This window comes from Malaclemys terrapin, chromosome 9 (assembly GCF_027887155.1).
Source record: "Malaclemys terrapin pileata isolate rMalTer1 chromosome 9, rMalTer1.hap1, whole genome shotgun sequence".
NCBI classification, from domain to species: domain Eukaryota; kingdom Metazoa; phylum Chordata; order Testudines; family Emydidae; genus Malaclemys; species Malaclemys terrapin.
Genome location: NC_071513.1, coordinates 46,562,828 through 46,581,678, shown reverse-complemented (window position 1 = coordinate 46,581,678; position 18,851 = coordinate 46,562,828). Strand labels below are relative to the sequence as shown.

The 18,851-nt window shown below is 50.1% G+C and overlaps 1 protein-coding gene across 1 annotated transcript in view; it reads right to left on the bottom strand.

Annotated features, from left to right (window-relative positions):
• The window catches only part of LOC128843746 (diacylglycerol kinase delta-like), a 166,552-nt gene that overhangs the window by 45,667 nt on the left and 102,034 nt on the right, over nt 1–18,851 (bottom strand). The window contains exons 10-11 of the mRNA XM_054040836.1: nt 2,191–2,353; nt 103–211 (exon numbers count right to left, since the gene is read on the bottom strand). Of these exons, the coding sequence (XP_053896811.1) occupies nt 103–211; nt 2,191–2,353 (272 nt within the window). The remainder of the gene's footprint in view (nt 1–102; nt 212–2,190; nt 2,354–18,851) is intronic.

Here is an 18,851-nt window from a genome sequence, read left to right as displayed (position 1 = left end):
CAGCTTTTCACTACTGCCAAGGCCCAAGGGGCAGTGGGGGTGGGGGCAGCCCTCAAAGAGACGGAGATGGGGGAGGCAGCAGACAGACAGACTCCTCCTCACTTGCTTGTGCAATCCCAGCGCATCAATTTCGGAGAGGACCCAGCCCACGCTGCCATCTCCCCCACAGACCAGGATCCGGAAGGTGGAGAACTTCTGGAAGAGCCGCAGGCTGGCAAGGGACACACAGAGAGGAGGAGGAGTCAGGGCTAAAAGAGGTCCCAGACACCTGCTTTAGCTCAGCTCCCTCCAAGGAAGGCCCTGGCCTTTCCTCTCCCTCTGAGGGACAGCAGAGCTCACTCAAGCAGGGCTAACAGTCAGTGGTATGTCTAGACCCACGGCTGGCCCAGGTCAGCTGACTCAGGCTTGCAGAGTGTGATGAAGTGGGAATGTTCTTAATATTTTCTCTGAATACTGTGTGGGTGCCTCAGTTTCCCCTATGCATTTCTTAAGTATCGAGGTGGTAGGATAAGGATGTGTGCTTGTTGCAGAGCCCTAGAGGGCCAGTGTGATGCTGTCTGCACAGAGAATGGCTGACACCCAGTTTCCTGGCAACTGATGGCCTGGGCCCCTCACCTCAAGGTGCCAACTGAAGGTGTTGGAGAACAAAGAGATCAGGTGGCCTCCTTGCCCGGGAAAGAGACAAAGGTCAGAGGAGGGGCTAGAGGGGGTTTCAGTTTGGAGCTGGCTGGGGAAACGGAGGGAGGCCCAGCACTGGGGTCTGGGCTCCCTGCGCCCCAAGATGGACCTGACTGAGTGGGGGGTCCTGTTGTCTGTACCTACAAGCTCTGTTTTGGACTGTGTTCCTGTCGTCTAATAAACCTTCTGTTTTACTGATAGGCTGAGAGTCACGGTGAATCGCAGGAAGTGGGGGGTGCAGGGCCCTGGCTCCCCCACACTCCGGGGGCTAGGCCTGTAGGGATATAAAATTGCAGGATAGGTGCTTGGGCTCAGGCTGGAGCCAGGCTGAGAGCCCGCGGTGGGAGGATCTCAGAGCCCGGACATCTGCAGTGCTCTTTGTAGCCCCGTCAGCCCAAGGCACTGACCCAGGCTCTGGGACTCGTGCTGAGGGTTTATCACCGTGCAGACATACCCAATCCAAACAGCCCGGCCTCATCTAGTTCAGAGCATTAAGGGCTGGAGCCCCAGTTCAGCCCCTTACAGAGCAGGTGGGAACTGCTGAGGTTTCTGTTTGGCCCATCTTTATGAGGACCTCCCAGCTACGGGGACGTACGGGGTGCGCCTGGCTGGGTGGATGGAGTCGCGTGTCTCTAGGATCTGAGCAGCTTCCTTGTTTTCCCCTGCTCCCAGGTAGCTCAAAGAAGGAAGGGAGAGAAGGGACACACTGTCTCATGGGGTGTGAGGCATGGCGCTGCTGGTGTGAGCACATGGAGGGGGCCAGGCTGCAGGGGACACTGCAGGAGCAAGCATAGGGAGGGGGCAGGACTTCAGGGGGCGGTGTGGGCATGAGCAGAGGGAGGGGTCTGGGCTGCAGGGTGTGCTGTGGCCGGGAGTGCTCGGAGGAGGTTGGGCTGCAGGGGGCGTGGTGGGTGCAAGTGCATGGAGGGGACCAAGCTCCAGGGGGCTGCGCCGATTCATGCGCACAGAGGGGAACCGGCTGCAGGGGGTGCTGTGGCGTGAGCAAACAGAAGGGGCCGGGCTGCAGGGGGCCCTGTGGCATGAGCGCAAGGAGGGGGTCAGGCAGCTGGGCGCACCCTGGGCATAAGCACAGGGAGGGGGTTGGGAGGCGGGGGGGCTGTGGGCATGAGTGCAGGAAATTGGCTGGGTGGCAGGGACGTCGTCGGGCAGCAGGGGGCGCTGTGGAGTGGGCCGGGCGGCAGTGGGCGCTATGGGCATGAGCGCAGGGAGTGGGCCAGGCAGCAGGGGGCACCGTGGGCGCAAGCGCAGGGAGTGGGCCGGGCGGCAGAGGGCGCCGTGAGCGCAAACGCGGGAGTGGGCCAGGCGGCAGGGGGCACCGTGGGCGTGAGCATAGGGAGTGGGCCAGGCGGCAGGAGGCATTGTGGGCATGAGTGCAGGGAGGGGGCTGGGTGGCAGGGGGCGCCGTAAACATGAGCGCAGGGAGTGGGGTAGGGGGCACCATGGGCATGAGTGCAGGGAGGGGGCTGGGCGGCAGAGGGCACTGTCGCTTACCCCAGGTGAGGACCCCCGTTCATCAGGTCGAAGACTTGCGCCGGGTTGAGGAATTGCTTGAACTTGCGCAGGAACTTCACACCCTGATTGTCACCACTCTTGGAGTTGACGAAGGCCAGCAGAGGGCTGGAGCAGGACGAGGGGCAGGTGGCCTTCCAGAAGCCTGGGGAAAAGCCGAGTGCCCCAGTGAGCAGTGCAATAGCCTGGGGCTTGGGTCCAAGTCCCTGCTCTGCTACCGACTACCAATGTAACCTTGGGTAGGTCACTCAGTCCCACCTGTGCAATAGGGACAACAGCGCTGCCCTGCCCCAGAGGGTGTGAGGATAGAGACTATGAGGGGCTCAGAGCCTGGCAATGGAGGCCAGGGAAGTACTACAGAGAGCTGCTTTGCAATAGGCTGAGAGGAAGGGAGTGTAGAGGAGTGCCTTCACTTGGCCTTTCAGGCCAACAGCTCAGGGAGATTTTGGCTGAGGTACCTGGCAGATTCCCAGCCTCACCTCCGCATGACATGCAGGAATGTACACAATGAATGCTACTAATAACCCCACAACGAATGCTACTACTAATGGGCTTGGGGAGGGTCACAACCAAAGTCTCCGGCCCCAGACTCAATAGAGAAAAGCAGTTCCCATGTGCAGCATGGCCCCGCCCACTCTTCACAGCTGGAATTATTGTGTGCAGAGTCCACATGTGTGCAGCGCCCAACACAACAGAGCTCGGATCCCATTCGGAGGGGAGCCACTGGCTGCTGCCCCAGCATACTACGGACGACGGACAGGAAGGGAGATTGACGCCATAGCAGCAGTGATGGACGGAGCTGGAGATGAACCATACAGGGAAACCTATGTTAACCCCTCGACATATGTGACATCCGGATACTATGGGAAGAAGTGCCACAGAAACAGAGACACACAGAACACTGCTGTTAAATTCTCTCCTAGTGCAATCTGGGGCTGATCTTGTTGCCACTGGCTCTAATGGAAGTAGGATCAGCACCCCTTCTGAATGGACACTCATTCCACGCTTGGGTGTACGCCATGTTCTTCCCCAGATACAGTGCCCACCTTATTAAGGTCTGGCCCTGGCAATGCATGCATGCATGGCCCTTAGGTCTGATTCAGGAAGCATCCCTATTCAGGAAGGGCATTGTGATAAACAAAGAGGGGGGAACTCCCTTTTACGGACACCCAGCCAGCCACTTAGCTATAAAATTTCTCTTAATAGCTTCTCTACTTGCTTTACCTGTAAAGGGTTAACAAGCGCACAGGTAAAAGAAAAGGAGTTGGCACCTGACCAGGAGGACCGTATGGTGACTTGCCTACCTGGTGCAAAGGTTGCAGATCTCTCGAGGCATCTAGATAGACTTATGTGTAGTGCTGGGGAGGAGCCGGTGGTCGTGGTACATGTAGGTACCAATGACATAGGGAAGGGTAGGAGAGACGTCCTGGAGGCCAAATTTAGGCTGCTAGGAAAGAGACTGAAAGCCAGGACCTTTATGGTGGCATTTTCAGAAATGCTCCCAGTTCCACGTGCAGGGCCAGGTAGGCAGGCAGAGCTTCAGAGTCTCAATGCGTGGATGAGACGATGGTGTAGAGAGGAGGGATTCAGATTCATTAGGAACTGGAGAAACTTTTGGAATAGAGGGAGCCTATACAGGAGAGATGGGCTCCACCTAAACCAAAGTGGAACCAGACTGCTGGCACTTAACATTAAAAAGGTTGCAGAGCAGTTTTTAAACTAAGAGATGGGGGAAAGCTGCAGAGGAGCACGTGGATCAGACAGAGACTTAGAGGAAAGTCTATTGATAGAGATTCTCTAGGTTTTAGTCAGGAGGAGAGTATGGAAGAGGATAATCTAGGGGCCAGATCAGACGAGAAACATTCACATAAAAAAGAATCAGACACATCAGAAAAGGGCAGACAAATAAACAGTGACAATTTTTAAAGTGCTTGTATATAAATACTAGAAGTCTAAATAATAAGATGGGTGAACTAGAGTGTCTCGTGATAAAGGAGGATATTGATATAATAGGCATCACAGAAACCTGGTGGACTGAGGACAATCAATGGGACACAATCATTCCGGGGTACAAAATATATCGGAAGGACAGAACAGGTCGTGCGGGGGGAGGGGGGTGGCAATATATGTGAAAGAAAATGTAGTATCAAATGAAGGAAAAATCTTAAGTGAATCCACATGTTCCATAGAATCTCTATGGATAGTAATTTCATGCTCTAATAAGAATATAACATTAGGGATCTATTATTGACCACCTGGCCAGGATAGTGATAGTGATGATGAAATGCTAAGGGAAATTAGAGAGGCTATCAAAATTAAGAATCCCTCAATAATAGTGGGGGATTTCAATTATCCCCACATTGACTGGGAACATGTCACCTCAGGATGAAATGCAGAGACAAAATTTCTCGATACTTTAAATGACTGCTTCTTGGAGCAGCTGGTACGGGAACCCACAAGGGGAGAGGCAACTCTCGATTTAGTCCTGAGTGGAGCGCAGGAGCTGGTCCAAGAGGTAACTATAACAGGACCGCTTGGAAATAGTGACCATAATATAATAACATTTAACATCCGTGTGGTGGGAAGAACATCTCAACAGCCCAACACTGTGGCATTTAATTTCAGAAAGGCAAACTATGCAAAAATGAGGGGGTTAGTTAAACAGAAATTAAAAGGTACAGTGACTAAAGTGAAATCCCTGCAAGTTGCATGGACGCTTTTCAAAGACACCATAATAGAGGTCCAACTTAAATGTATACCCCAAATTAAGAAACAGAAAAAGAACTAAAAAAGAGCCATCATGGCTTAACAACCATGTAAAAGAAGCAGTGAGAGATAAAAAGGCATCTTTTAAAAAGTGGAAGTCAAATCCTAGTCAGGTCAATAGAAAGGAACATAAACACTGCCTAATTACGTGTAAAAATGTAATAAGAAAAGCCAAAGAGGCGTTTGAAGAAAGGTTAGCCAAAAACTCAAAAGGTAATAACGAAATGTTTTTTAAGTACATCAGAAGCAGGAAGCCTGCTAAACAACCAGTGGGGTCCCTGGATGATCGAGATACAAAAGGAGCGCTTAAAGATGATAAAGTAATTGCGGAGAAACTAAATGGATTCTTTGCTTCAGTCTTCATGGCTGAGGATGTTAGGGAGATTCCCAAACCTGAGCTGGCTTTTGTAGGTGACAAATCTGAGGAATTGTCACAGATTGAGGTGTCACTAGAGGTGGCAAAGTTTGCAGATGATACTAAACTGCTCAAGATAGTTAAGACCAAAGCAGACTGTGAAGAACTTCAAAAAGATCTCACAAAACTAAGTGATTGGGCAACAAAATGGCAAATGAAATTTAATGTGGATAAATGTAAAGTAATGCACATTGGAAGAAATAACCCCAACTATACATACAATATGATGGGGGCTAATTTAGCTACAACGAATCAGGAAAAAGATCTTGGAGTCATCGTGGATAGTTCTCTGAAGACGTCCACGCAGTGTACACCGGCAGTCAAAAAAGCAAACAGCATGTTATTTAATCTATTCATTACTGATCTCAGAACCAAATGTAGGAGTGGGCTGGTAAAGTTTGCGGATGACACAAAGTTGGGAGGTATTGCCAATTCGGAGAAGGATCAGGATATCCTGCAGGGAGATTTGGATGACCTTGTAAACTGGAGTAATAGTAATAGGATGAAATTTAATAGTGAGAAGTGTAAGGTTATGCATTTAGGGATAAATAACAAGAATTTTAGTTATAAGCTAGGGACGCATCGGTTGGAAGTAATGGAAGAGTAGAAGGACCTCCGAGTCCTGGTTGATCGCAAGATGACTATGAGTCGGCAATGTGACGTGGCCGTGAAAAAAGCTAATTTGGTCTTGGGATGCATTAGGCGAGGTATTTCTAGTAGGGATAAGGAGGTGCTGGTTCCATTATACAAGGCACTGGTGAGACCTCATTTGGAGTACTGTGTGCAGTTCTGGTCTCCCATGTTTAAAAAGGATTAAATCAAACTGGAACGGGTACAGAGAAGGGCCACTAGGATGAACCAAGGAATGGAAAATCTGTCGTATGAAAGGAGACTCGAGGAGTTCAGTTTGTTTACCATAACCAAAAGAAGGCTGAGAGGGGATATGATTGCTCTCTTTAAATATATCAGAGGGATAAATACCAGGGAGGGCGAGGAATTATTTCAGCTCAGTACTAATGTGGACACGAGAACAAATGGATATAAACTGGCCGTCAGGAAGTTTAGGCTTGAAATTAGACCAAGGTTTCTAACCATCAGAGGGGTGAAATTTTGGAACAGCCTTCCGAGGGAAACAGTGGGGGCAAAAGACCTCTCTGGCTTTAAGATTAAGCTTGATAGGTTTATGGAGGGGATGGTTTGATGGGATAAAGTGATTTTAGTCAATAGGTCAATAATGTGCCATCGCTGGTAATTAGCAACAATGGTCAATGATGGGATATTAAAAGTTACTACAGAGAACTTTTTCCAGAGGGTCTGGCTAGAGAATCTTGCCCGCATGCTCGGGGTTCAGCTGATCGCCATATTTGGGGTTGGGAAGGAATTTTCCTCCAGGGTAGATTGGCAGAGGCCCTGGAGGTTTTTTGCCGTCCTCCACAGCATGGGGCAGGGGTCGCTTGCTGGAGGATTCTCAGCGATTTGAAGTCTTTAAATCATTATTTGGGGACTTCAACAGCTGAGTCAAGGGAGAGAATTCTTCCAGGAGTGGGTGGGTCAGCTTTTGTGGCCCGCATCATGCGGGAGGTCAGACTAGATGATCATAATGGTCCCTTCTGACCTTAGAGTCTATGAGTCTATGAGAATCATTAAAAAAGGGATAGAGAATAAGACGGAGAATATCTTATTGCCCTTATATAAATCCATGGTATGCCCACATCTTGAATACTGCGTACAGATGTGGTCTCCTCATCTCAAAAAAGATATACTGGCATTAGAAAAGGTTCAGAGAAGGGCAACTAAAATGATTAGGGGTTTGGAACGAGTCCCATATGAGGAGAGATTAAAGAGGCTAGGACTTTTCATCTTGGAAAAGAGGAGACTAAGGGGGGATATGATAGAGGTATATAAAATCATGAGTGATGTAGAGAAAGTAAAGAAGGAAAAGTTATTTACTTGTTCCCATAATATAAGAACTAGGGTCCACCAAATGAAATTAATGGGCAGCAGGTTTAAAACAAATAAAAGGAAGTTCTTCTTCACGCAGCGCACAGTCAACTTGTGGAACTCCTTGCCTGAGGAGGTTGTGAAGGTTAGGACTATAACAGCGTTTAAAAGAGAACTGGATATCCTCATGGAGGTTAAGTCTGTTAATGGCTATTAGCCAGGATGGGTTAGGAAGGGTGTCCCTAGCCTCTGTTTGTCAGAGGGTGGAGATGGATGGCAGGAGAGAGATCACTTGATCATTGCCTATTGGGCTCACTCCCTCTGGGGCACCTGGCATTGGCCACTGTCAGTAGACAGGATACTGGGCTAGATGGACCTTTGGTCTGACCCGGTACAGCCACTCTTATGTTCTTATGTAAAAGAGCCAATGGGAGGGCTAGAACTTTTTAAAATTGGGAAAAAACTTCCCTTTGTCTGTTTTTTGTTCTCCGGAGAGCGGAGATGCAGAGCAGCAATGCTGTAAGCAGCTTTAAGCCAGGTATGATCATAAATCATCAAATCATACCAAGAACTACTTATCTGGAACCCCCAAATGTGTAAGTAGATCAGGAATGTTTAGAAAGATGCAATTAGGGTTATTTCTGTTGATTTCTTACGGCTAATGGACTCCTCTGTGCTAACCCCAGATGCTTTTGTTTCCTTGTAACCTTTAAGCTGAACCCCCAAGAAAGCTATTTTGGGTGCTTAATTTTCAGAATTGCTCTTTTAAAATCTAGCAAAGCCTAAGTTCCAGATGTATTTTCTTTCTTTTTTGTTTTTGATAAAATTTACCTTTTTAAAAAACAGGATTGAATTTTTGGTGTCTAAGAGGTTTGTGCATGTTGTTTGATTAGCTAGTAGCAACAGCTAATTTCCTTTGTTTTCTTTCTCAGCTCTTCCCCAGGGGCCTGGGGGGGGGGGGAGAATGAAAGGGCTTGAGGGTACCCCACAGGGAGGAATTCCCAAGTGCGCCTTCCTGGGTTCAAAGGGGTTTTTTGCATTTGGGTGGTGCAGCATCTACCCATCCAAGGCCAGAGAGAAGCTGTAACCTTGGGAGTTTAATACAAGCCTGGAGCGGCCAGTATTAATTTTTAAAATCCTTGCGGGCCCCCACCTTCTGCACTCAAAGTGTATAAGTGCTATCCTGAATTGGGGCCATGCTGCAGAAGGCACAAGCAGAGGCTGTCTGACCAAGGTTGGGATCTGGGGATGGAGTGTAGAAATCAGGAAAGGCTGCCAGGTGTGTGGCTGGAAAACAGCCCTTGTTTTCTACAGGCAGGAGCAAATCCTTGGCGGCCTTTTTGCTGCGAGGCAGTCAGGGCTCAGCAGAGGATGCACGGCATTAGCTGAGCAAACCACTGACTGTTAAGTAAACTCCAGATGAACAATCTGGGAGCCCACAAAGCATTTACAATCAGTGCAGCACTTTTAAAGAAATTAAATTGGAAATTAAATCTGCTAATGGATCAGGGCTGGCACCGCTACAGACAGGGATCGATAGCTGGCCCGGAGCCCGCAGCCACCTCCGCTGCACTTGGCCGTGGAATCGCTTTCTTTTGCTACTCTTCTCGTGAAAGGCCCAGTTCTGCATTCTGCACTGGGCATGCTGAGTGCCGCACAGTGTCCAGTATGATGCATGCTGCCGGGAAGGACTGTCAGCTTCGCTCTCTGCTCTGCCCAGCGCTGCTTCCAGAAAGGGAGGGGTCTTCCTTCGCCAGCTCTGGAGCGCAGCTTTGTGACTACACAGACTCACTTCCAGTAAGTGTGCATGTCTTCTGGGAGAGAGAGAGATGGGTGTGACACCAACGACCTGACAGCCCTAGCTAGCGGGAGGTTTCAGCTGTGGAGGTTTTCCCATCACATCAATCCCAACCCACAGTCCCCCAGCCTACTCCAGCCCTGGGCTCCTCACACAACTCTGCTGCTGCTGCTGCTGTAACCTACATCCTCATACTATTCCCATCCTGGACCACACAGTTCCGGGTTCTACATCACCAGGAGATAAGAACACCTCAATAATAAGCTATGGTGACTTTCCAAAAAGCATTGTTTCCACCAGTTATGATGACTGGATCTAAGGCACCACAAGATGGCATGGTCCAAACCATTCGGTCACTTGGTAAGTTGGGCACAAGCAAACAATATTCATTTCAATACATCCAAAGGTAAAGTCATACATCTAGGAACAAAGAAAGAATGTGCCATACTTACAGGATGGGGACTCTATCCTGGGAAACAGCAACTTTGAAAAAGACTTGGGGGTCATACTGGATAATCAGCTGGACATGAGTGCCAAGTGTGATGCTGTAGCCAAAAGGGCTGTATGATCTTTTACTCCTGAGGGCATTCTATGCCAAAAAATTAAAAATTCTGCGCACAATATTTTAAAATTTTATTTGTCAAATAAATGTGAAGGCTCCAGCATGGCATTGGGGAGCACAAGCCGCTGGTTGCAAAGAGGTGGGAGATCACTGTGCAGCCCCCCGGAACACGGACTCAGCGGTGGAGCTGCACCCAACCCTGACACAGCGCAAGGACCAGGCCTGCCCCAGAAACACCCCAGGGCCCTGCTCCTCCATGACAGGTGCACCAGGTGTGGGCAGACAGGCTCAGCAAGGCAGGATCCATGTGTAGAGGGGCTTAGTGGGGGGGGGGGAATCCAGTAGTGTGTTGAGAGGGTTCTGTGTGGGGCAATCTGGATGTAGGCGGCTCAGGAGGGATCCGGGTGCGAGGGGGCATCTGGGTGCAACGGTAATGGGACTCTGCTGGAGGGTCCAGGTGAAGGTGGCTGAGACTTGGCGGGGGAGGGGGCGGAGGTCTGCATGTTGTGGGGGGGGATAGAACTCGGCAGAGGGGTCTAGGTGTGAGGGGCTCAGTGTGGGGATCCAGATGCTGGGGGAGTGGGGCTCAGTGGAGTGGGGATCCAAGTGCAGCTGGTTGGGGCTTGGTAGGGTGGAGATCCAAGTGCTGGTTACTCATTGGAATGGTCCAGGTGAAGGGAGAGTGGGGTTTGTCAGCTGGGGTTCTGGGTGCGGGGGTAGGGGGTGAGGCTCAGTGTGGGGGTCTGAGTATGAGGGGGTCTGGATGCGCAGAGGTTGGGTGGATGGGGGACCAGCTGCCTGTACAGTGAACCCTCCCCCTGCAGCTGAGGAGCAATGGGTGCAGGAAGCGTGGAGGAAGAGGGGAGGGAGTTTGCAAAGCTTCTTACAGCCGGGGTGAGAAATCTGCAGGGGTGTCTGACACGACTTTGGATGCCGTGGAGGGGAAGAGGAAGTCCCATCCTCCCAGCCCAGCCGGGACTAGCAGCTGAGCCCGGCGCAAGGTAGGAGCCACCAGCAGTATCTTCCCCAGTCCCGCCCCCTGCCCCACAGTGATTTACCTTTCTGCCAGCTGCCCTGGGCACCCGAAACATAGTGCTGGGGAGGGTCACATGACCGCTCTTATGGGTTCCCTTTGCTTCCCTGTCAGAAAGTCATTTTTCTGCAGGGAAGCAAAGAAATCTGTGGGGGACATAAATTCTGCATGTGCGCAGTGGCACAGAATTCCCACAGGAGTAATCTTTGGATGTATAAACAGGGGGATTGTGAGTAGGAGAAGAGAGGTGATTTTACCTCTGTATTAGGCACCACTGCTGGAATATTATGTCCTGTTCTGGTGTCCGCAATTCAAGAATGATGGTGATAAATTGGACTGAGTTTAGAGAAGAGCCACGAGAATTACTAAAGGATTGGAAAATATGCTCAATCTATTTAGTTTAACAAAGAGAAGGCTAAGGGCTGACTTGATCATGACTTATTAGTACTTACATGGAGAACAAAAAATAGATAATAGATTCTTTAGTCTAGCAGATGAAGGTATAACAAGATCCAATGGCTGGAAGTTCAAGCTAGACAATCTCAGAACGGAACTCAGCATACATTTTTAACAGTCAGGGAGATTAACCACTGGAACAAATTGCCAAGGTCATGGTGGATTCTGGCAGCTTTTAAATCAAGGTTGGAAGTTTTTCTAAAAGATCTGCTTCCGTTCAAACAGGAACAGAAAGTTCTCTGGCCTGTGCTATCCAGGAGATCTGACTTGATGGTCACAGTACTCCCTTCTGTCCTTGGAATATATGAAATAATGCTACGGTTGCCAGGTGCCCAGTTTTCGACCTGAAAGTCTGGTCAAAAAGGGGACCTGACAGTGTCCAGTCAGGTGTACTGACTGGACCCAGAACATCCGGTTACTGTGGGCAAGGGAGGCGCTGGGTCATCACCCGCGCCAGCCCCTACTAAGCTAGGGCCACCTCCTACCTGCGTCGGGCAGCTGCATCTCCCAGCCCCAGCTCTATATGAGAGTCCCTCCCGACCCAGGTGGTGTGGGGTGGGAGAGAGAAGGAGAAAGCCGCAAGCAACTGCGGGGGAAGGGGAGAGAAGTGAATGGGGGGCAGGGCCTTGAGGGGATAGGAGGGGCAGGTGTGGTGCCTCAGGGGAAAGAGGCGGGGCAAGAGAGGTTCCAGAACTCCTGTTGGCATGTCCGGCTTTTAAATATTACCAAGTTGGCAACCCTAAATAATGCATGAAAATGAGTGACAGCTCAGAGCAGACAAGCACACGTCCCTCACCAATAACTGGTGGAGGCCCTCAGAGAGCCAGAGACGCAGGCAAGTATTACCATGAGGTTTCACCCAAGTACCTTTTTATAATAGCCACAATCAAGAAAGCGTCTGCAACTTGCCCAGAACGCGCTCGTGAAAAATCAAGTCTCTGTAGTTTTCCTGTCACTTTTCTGAGCTTGTCAGCTCTACCCGCCTGGTCCCTCCTGCCTTCCCCGGGCATTGCTAAGCATCTGCTACAGCCAGAGAACAAATTAATTGGATGTGAGAACCAAACCACCAGGAGATGTTGAGTCAGTGCGTAGGTTGCAAGCGGAAGTGCTAACTTATCTGAACCATCCAGAAAATCTTAGTGTGTGAGGAAGCAGGAAGAGAAATCTCGCTGTGATATTTGAAATCTAATTGGATCCAACATAGGGTCTGGTAAGGGGTTGGAGAGAAAGTCCTGACCTCACAGAGACCTCCTCCTAACAGGGCACCAAACTGGCATTCCCAGGCAGCCCCAGGCAGACACTCAGGGGGCACAGGACAAATGAAACCACCTACAAGGCCCTGAAAGGAGACACAGGCACCTGTAGTCGGGGCGAGTAAGGGCTGAGGAGGAGGGAGAAACCTGCAGTCCCCAGAGGGGAAGGAAAGGCGTGTGGAGGTGATAGAGGGGAAGGAAGAATGGCCCAAGGAAGAATCCATGGGCCATCGCAAGTTTGAGCAAGGAGAGGGATAGCTCAGTGGCCCATCTGAGGGAAGGGAGCAGAAGGAGACTCCACCGATTGGAAGGCAAAAGATGCACTGTCCTAGGGATGGGGGTTCCACGACCACCACTCCCAAGAGGAGGAAGAGGGTGGTGGTGGTCGGGGACTCCCTCCTCAGGGGGACTGAGTCATCTATCTGCCGCCCTGACCGGGAAAACCGAGAGGTCTGCTGCTTGCCAGGAGCTAGGATACACGATGTGACGGAGAGACTGCCGAGACTCATCAAGCCCTCGGATCGCTACCTCTTCCTGCTTCTCCACGTGGGCACCAATGATACTGCCAAGAATGACCTTGAGCGGATCACTGCAGACTACGTGGCTCTGGGAAGAAGGATAAAGGAGTTTGAGGCGCAAGTGGTGTTCTCGTCCATCCTCCCTGTGCAAGGAAAAGGCCAGGGTAGAGACCGTCGAATCGTGGAAGTCAACGAATGGCTATGCAGGTGGTGTCGGAGACAAGGCTTTGGATTCTTCGACCATGGGTGGTGTTCCAAGAAGAAGGAGTGCTAGGCAGAGACGGGCTCCACCTAACGAAGAGAGGGAAGAGCATCTTCGCCAGCAGGCTGGCTAACCTAGTGAGGAGGGCTTTAAACTAGGTTCACCGGGGGAAGGAGACCAAAGCCCTGAGGTAAGTGGGGAAATGGGATCCTGGGAGGAAGCACAAGCAGGAGAGCGCAACAGGGGAGGACTCCTGTCTCATGCTGAGAAAGAGGGACGATCGTTGAGTTATCTTAAGTGCCTATACACAAATGCAAGAAGCCTGGGAAACAAGCAGGGAGAACTGGAAGTCCTGGCACAGTCAGGGAACTATGATGTGATTGGAATAACAGAGACTTGGTGGGATAACTCACATGACTGGAGTACTGTCATGGATGGACATAAACTGTTCAGGAAGGACAGGCAGGGCAGAAAAGGTGGGGGAGTTGCGTTGTATGTAAGAGAGGAGTATGACTGCTCAGAGCTCCGGTATGATACTGCAGAAAAACCTGAGAGTCTCTGGATAAAGTTGAGAAGTGTGAGCAACAAGGGTGATGTCGTGGTTGGAGTCTGCTATAGACCACCAGACCAGGGGGACGAGGTGGACGAGGCTTTCTTCTGGCAACTAGCAGAAGTTGCTAGATCACAGGCCCTGGTTCTCATGGGAGACTTTAATCACCCTGATATCTGCTGGGAGAGCAATACAGCGGTGCACAGGCAATCCAGGAAATTTTTGGAAAGTGTAGGGGACAATTTCCTGGTGCAAGTGCTGGAGGAACCAACTAGGGGCAAAGCTTTTCTTGACCTGCTGCTCACAAACAGGGAAGAACTAGTAGGGGAAGCAAAAGTGGATGGGAACCTGGGAGGCAGTGACCATGAGATGGTCGAGTTCAGGATCCTGACACAAGGAAGAAAGGAGAGCAGCAGAATACGGACCCTGGACTTCAGAAAAGCAGACTTTGACTCCCTCAGGGAACAGATGGGCAGGATCCCCTGGGAGAATAACATGAAGGGCAAAGGGGTCCAGGAGAGCTGGCTGTATTTTAAAGAATCCTTATTGAGGTTGCAGGAACAAACCATCCCGATGTGTAGAAAGAATAGTAAATATGGCAGGCGACCAGCTTGGCTAAACAGTGTAATCCTTGCTGATCTTAAACGCAAAAAAGAGGCTTATAAGGAGTGGAAGATTGGACAAATGACCAGGGAGGAGTATAAAAATATTGCTCAGGCGTGCAGGAGTGAAATCAGGAAGGCCAAATCACACTTGGAGTTGCAGTTAGCAAGAGATGTTAAGAGTAACAAGAAGGGTTTCTTCAGGTATGTTAGCAACAAGAAGAAAATCAAGGAAAGTGTGGGCCCCTTACTGAATGAGGGAGGCAACCTAGTGACCGAGGATGTGGAAAAAGCTAATGTACTCAATGATTTTTTTGCCTCTGTCTTCACGCACAAGGTCAGCTCCCAGATTGCTGCACTGGGCAGTACAGCATGGGGAGAAGGTGGCCAACCCTCTGTGGAGAAAGAAGTGGTGCGGGACTATTTAGAAAAACTGGACGTGCACAAGTCCATGGGGCCGGATGCGTTGCATCTGAGGGTGCTAAAGGAGTTGGCGGGTGAGATTGCAGAGCCATTAGCCATTATTTTTGAAAACTCATGGCGCTCGGGGGAGGTCCCAGATGACTGGAAAAAGGCTAATGTAGTGCCCATCTTTAAAAAAGGGAAGAAGGAGGATCCGGGGAACTACAGGCCAGTCAGCCTCACCTCAGTCCCTGAAAAAATCATGGAGCTGGTCCTCAAGGAATCAATTATGAAACATTTAGAGGAGAGGAAAGTGATCAGGAACAGTCAGCATGGATTCACAAAGGGGAAGTCGTGCCTGACTAACCTAATTGCCTTCTATGATGAGATAACTGGCTCTGTGGATGAGGGGAAAGCAGTGGATGTGTTATTTCTTGACTTTAGCAAAGCTTTTGATACTGTCTCCCACAGTATTCTTGCCACCAAGTTAAAGAAGTATGGGCTGGATGAATGGACTGTAAGGTGGATAGAAAGCTGGCTAGATCGTCGGGCTCAACGGGTAGTGATCAATGGCTCCATGTCTAGTTGGCAGCCGGTTTCAAGTGGAGTGCCCCAAGGGTCGGTCCTGGGGCCGGTTTTGTTTAATATCTTTATTAATGATCTGGAGGATGGTGTGGACTGCACTCTCAGCAAGTTTGCAGATGACACTAAACTAGGAGGCGTGGTAGATACACTAGAGGGTAGGGATCGGATACAGAGGGACCTAGACAAATTAGAGGATTGGGCAGAAAAAAACCTGATGAGGTTCAACAAGGACAAGTGCAGAGTCCTGCACTTAGGACGGAAGAATCCCATGCACTGCTACAGACTAGGGACCGAATGGCTAGGTAGCAGTTCTGCTGAAAAGGACCTAGGGGTCACAGTGGACGAGAAGCTGGATATGAGTCAACAGTGTGCTCTTGTTGCCAAGAAGGCTAACGGCATTTTGGGCTGTATAAGTAGGGGCATTGCCAGCAGATCAAGGAACGTGATCGTTCCCCTTTATTCGACATTGGTGAGGCCTCATCTGGAATACTGTGTCCAGTTTTGGTCCCCACACTACAAGAAGGATGTGGAAAAATTGGAAAGAGTCCAGCGGAGGGCAACAAAAATGATTAGGGGTCTGGAGCACATGACTTATGAGGAGAGGCTGAGAGAACTGGGATTGTTTAGTCTCCAGAAGAGAAGAATGAGGGGGGATTTGATAGCAGCCTTCAACTACCTGAAGGGGGGTTCCAAAGAGGATGGAGCTCGGCTGTTCTCAGTGGTGGCAGATGACAGAACAAGGAGCAATGGTCTCAAGTTGCAGTGGGGGAGGTCCAGGTTGGATATCAGGAAAAACTATTTCACTAGGAGGGTGGTGAAACACTGGAATGCGTTACCTAGGGAGGTGGTGGAGTCTCCTTCCTTGGAGGTTTTTAAGGCCCGGCTTGACAAAGCCCTGGCTGGGATGATTTAGCTGGGAATTGGTCCTGCTTTGAGCAGGGGGTTGGACTAGATGACCTCTTGAGGTCCCTTCCAACTCTGATATTCTATGATTCTATGATTCTATGTGGTTTGAGCATTGGCGTGCTAAACCCAGGGCTGTGAGTTCAATCCTTGAGGGGGCCATTTAGGGAACTGGGGTAAAAATCTGTCTGGGGATTGGTCCCCATTTGAGCAGGGGGTTGGACTAGATGACCTCCTGAGGTCCCTTCCAATCCTGATATTCTATGATCCTATGAAGGAAGAATCCAGCAGGGTCCCTGGGGAAAGCAGCGAGCACTGAGTGCAACGAGGACTAAGCAAAGCTTAGTGTTTGATGCTCGAGGAGAAAGGAAACCCAGGGTCTTGAAATCCAAACACCACAGCTGCCTGTGACTTGGCCCATGAGAACCAGGCAGGGAAACTGAGTGAGCTGGTATCACTGTCCAAGCTGTGAGTGAGTTAAACCCAACCCCCACAGAGGTTCTGAAAAAGACTTCAGCTCCAGCAGTCTCAGGCAGGCAAGAGACAGGTGTTTGCACAATGCTTTTCCCCTCCCCCCATGAGGGATGCTAAGGAGCGGCCTGCCACCATTTCTCAAGCACAGGAGACAGCATGGGGGAGAAGGTGGGAGAGAGACCGGGGAGAGGTAGATTATTAGTAGCACAGCCATATTTTTTTTTTAAATGCCTGCTTGTTACTCTGACAGTGTCCCAGTGAGTAATGAGAGAGGCAGATGAGCCACCAGATGACAGAAGCAGCAAAATCATTAAAAACCAAGCAAGCAAATATCCGGAGGAGGAGAACATATTTAGCTCGGCTCGAGCCAGATGGAAGCCTCCCAAGAGTATTAGAGAATTTGGCTAAAAACTCTCAGAGCTGTTATTACTCCCATCCCATTGCTCCTGGGAGACTGGCACTAAAGCAGACCTAGGAAACCGGACAGCCTTGGCTCCAGGGCTGGATAAGCAGACACATTTGCCGGGGCAGAGTTGGGGAAATTGATGCTATACAGAAAAGGCAACAGAGTTTTCTAAATCAAAGCCCAGCCCATCATATCAAACTAATCTAATCTCATTCTCGGACAAGGTAACTGCTGTGCAGAAATAGATAAGGCAAATACAGCCTAGATTCTATGTCCAGGATTTGGGAAAGGCATTTGATCCCATGCCCCTTGATGAAACAAGGTGAGTTAGGATGACACTGAGATGCTACAGAACAGACGGCAGTGGGGCTAGGTGCCAGTTCTGACTGGAAGCTGTGTCCACGGGCCACCCTCAGGGTTCGTTATCAGCTCCAACTGTCCAAAGACTTCACAGCAACCTGGACGAAGGGGTGGAAACCACACTGATCAGACCGCCAGATGAGAGAGAACTAGAGTGCACATGATGAATATTTCAGAAGTCACTGTCTACACAGACTCAACCTGCCATGGGTAAGTGACAGGAATAAAAATGAGCACAAGACCAGGGTGCTACACAGAGAAGAAAAGCCACAAACACAGGGGCGGAGGGAGCAATCAGGGCCAGCCTGAGAGAAAGAAAAAGACCTGGGGTAGTGGCTGATGAACAATCACTAGGCAGTGTCCAATGCAGGGATATTATTTCAAAGACAAGTGCAATCTTAGGATGCTTAAAAGGGGAAATGAGATGAAACACTGGAGTGATGCATGGCCCAGTTCTCCTCCCACACCAGTGTAAATCAGCAGTAACTCCATTACAGCCACATTTACACAGCACTGGCTGGATCCCGGGGTTAGAGTCCCAGCCTGCGACCCCAGTTACAGCAGAAACCCCTTGGTAGGGCAATCTTCCCACCTAGCCACCTAGATACTGCTGCTCTAACCTCCCTCCCACCTCTCCCCAGGATCCTCTCCATGCTCACTAACATTGCTGCAAGAGCCTTCTCCTCTGCAGCTGCTGCCTGGACCGCCCACCCCAATCCACCTCTCCATCTCAATTCAAACCCTGTGCTAGCATCTCTTCCCCACTACCATCATGGCCCCTTTCCTTTCCGTCTGATGCTCTGGCCTGCATTGTGCGCCAGGCGCAACACTCAGTCAAAGTTATTTCTGTTCATGCGAGGGACTAATCTTGGATTACAACATAGACAACACATGGATCTGTGAAATTTGTAACGCTGTGTTGCTCTCGAATTGGGCTTCTCAGCCATACGCAGATTCATCAGGCACTTGACTAGATCTCTTACGCATATACCTGGATCCAGTGGATGGATGGTTGCCCATCTTTACCCGTCTATGGCGCCTTCCATCCAAGGATCTCAAAGCACTAGTAATACAGTGCCCCTGTTATTACACCCACAAAGTGAAGAACAGGAGTACTTGTGGCACCTTAGAGACTAACGAATTTTTTCCACTCCATACAGCTAAATGCAGTGCCTTGCATAATGACAGGTTTCAGAGTAGCAGCCGTGTTAGTCTGTATCCACAAAAAGAAGAACAGGAATACTTGTGGCACCTTAAAGACTAACACGGCTGCTACTCTGAAACCCACAAAGTGTTCTCTCGCCCTGACAGGGGCTTTCGAATCCGGAGTCTCGGTCACAACGCTACCATGCCTGCCGTGCTGTGCCATGCTGTATGCACAATGAGGGAACTCCCTCCCAAAGCTGCAGCACAAAGA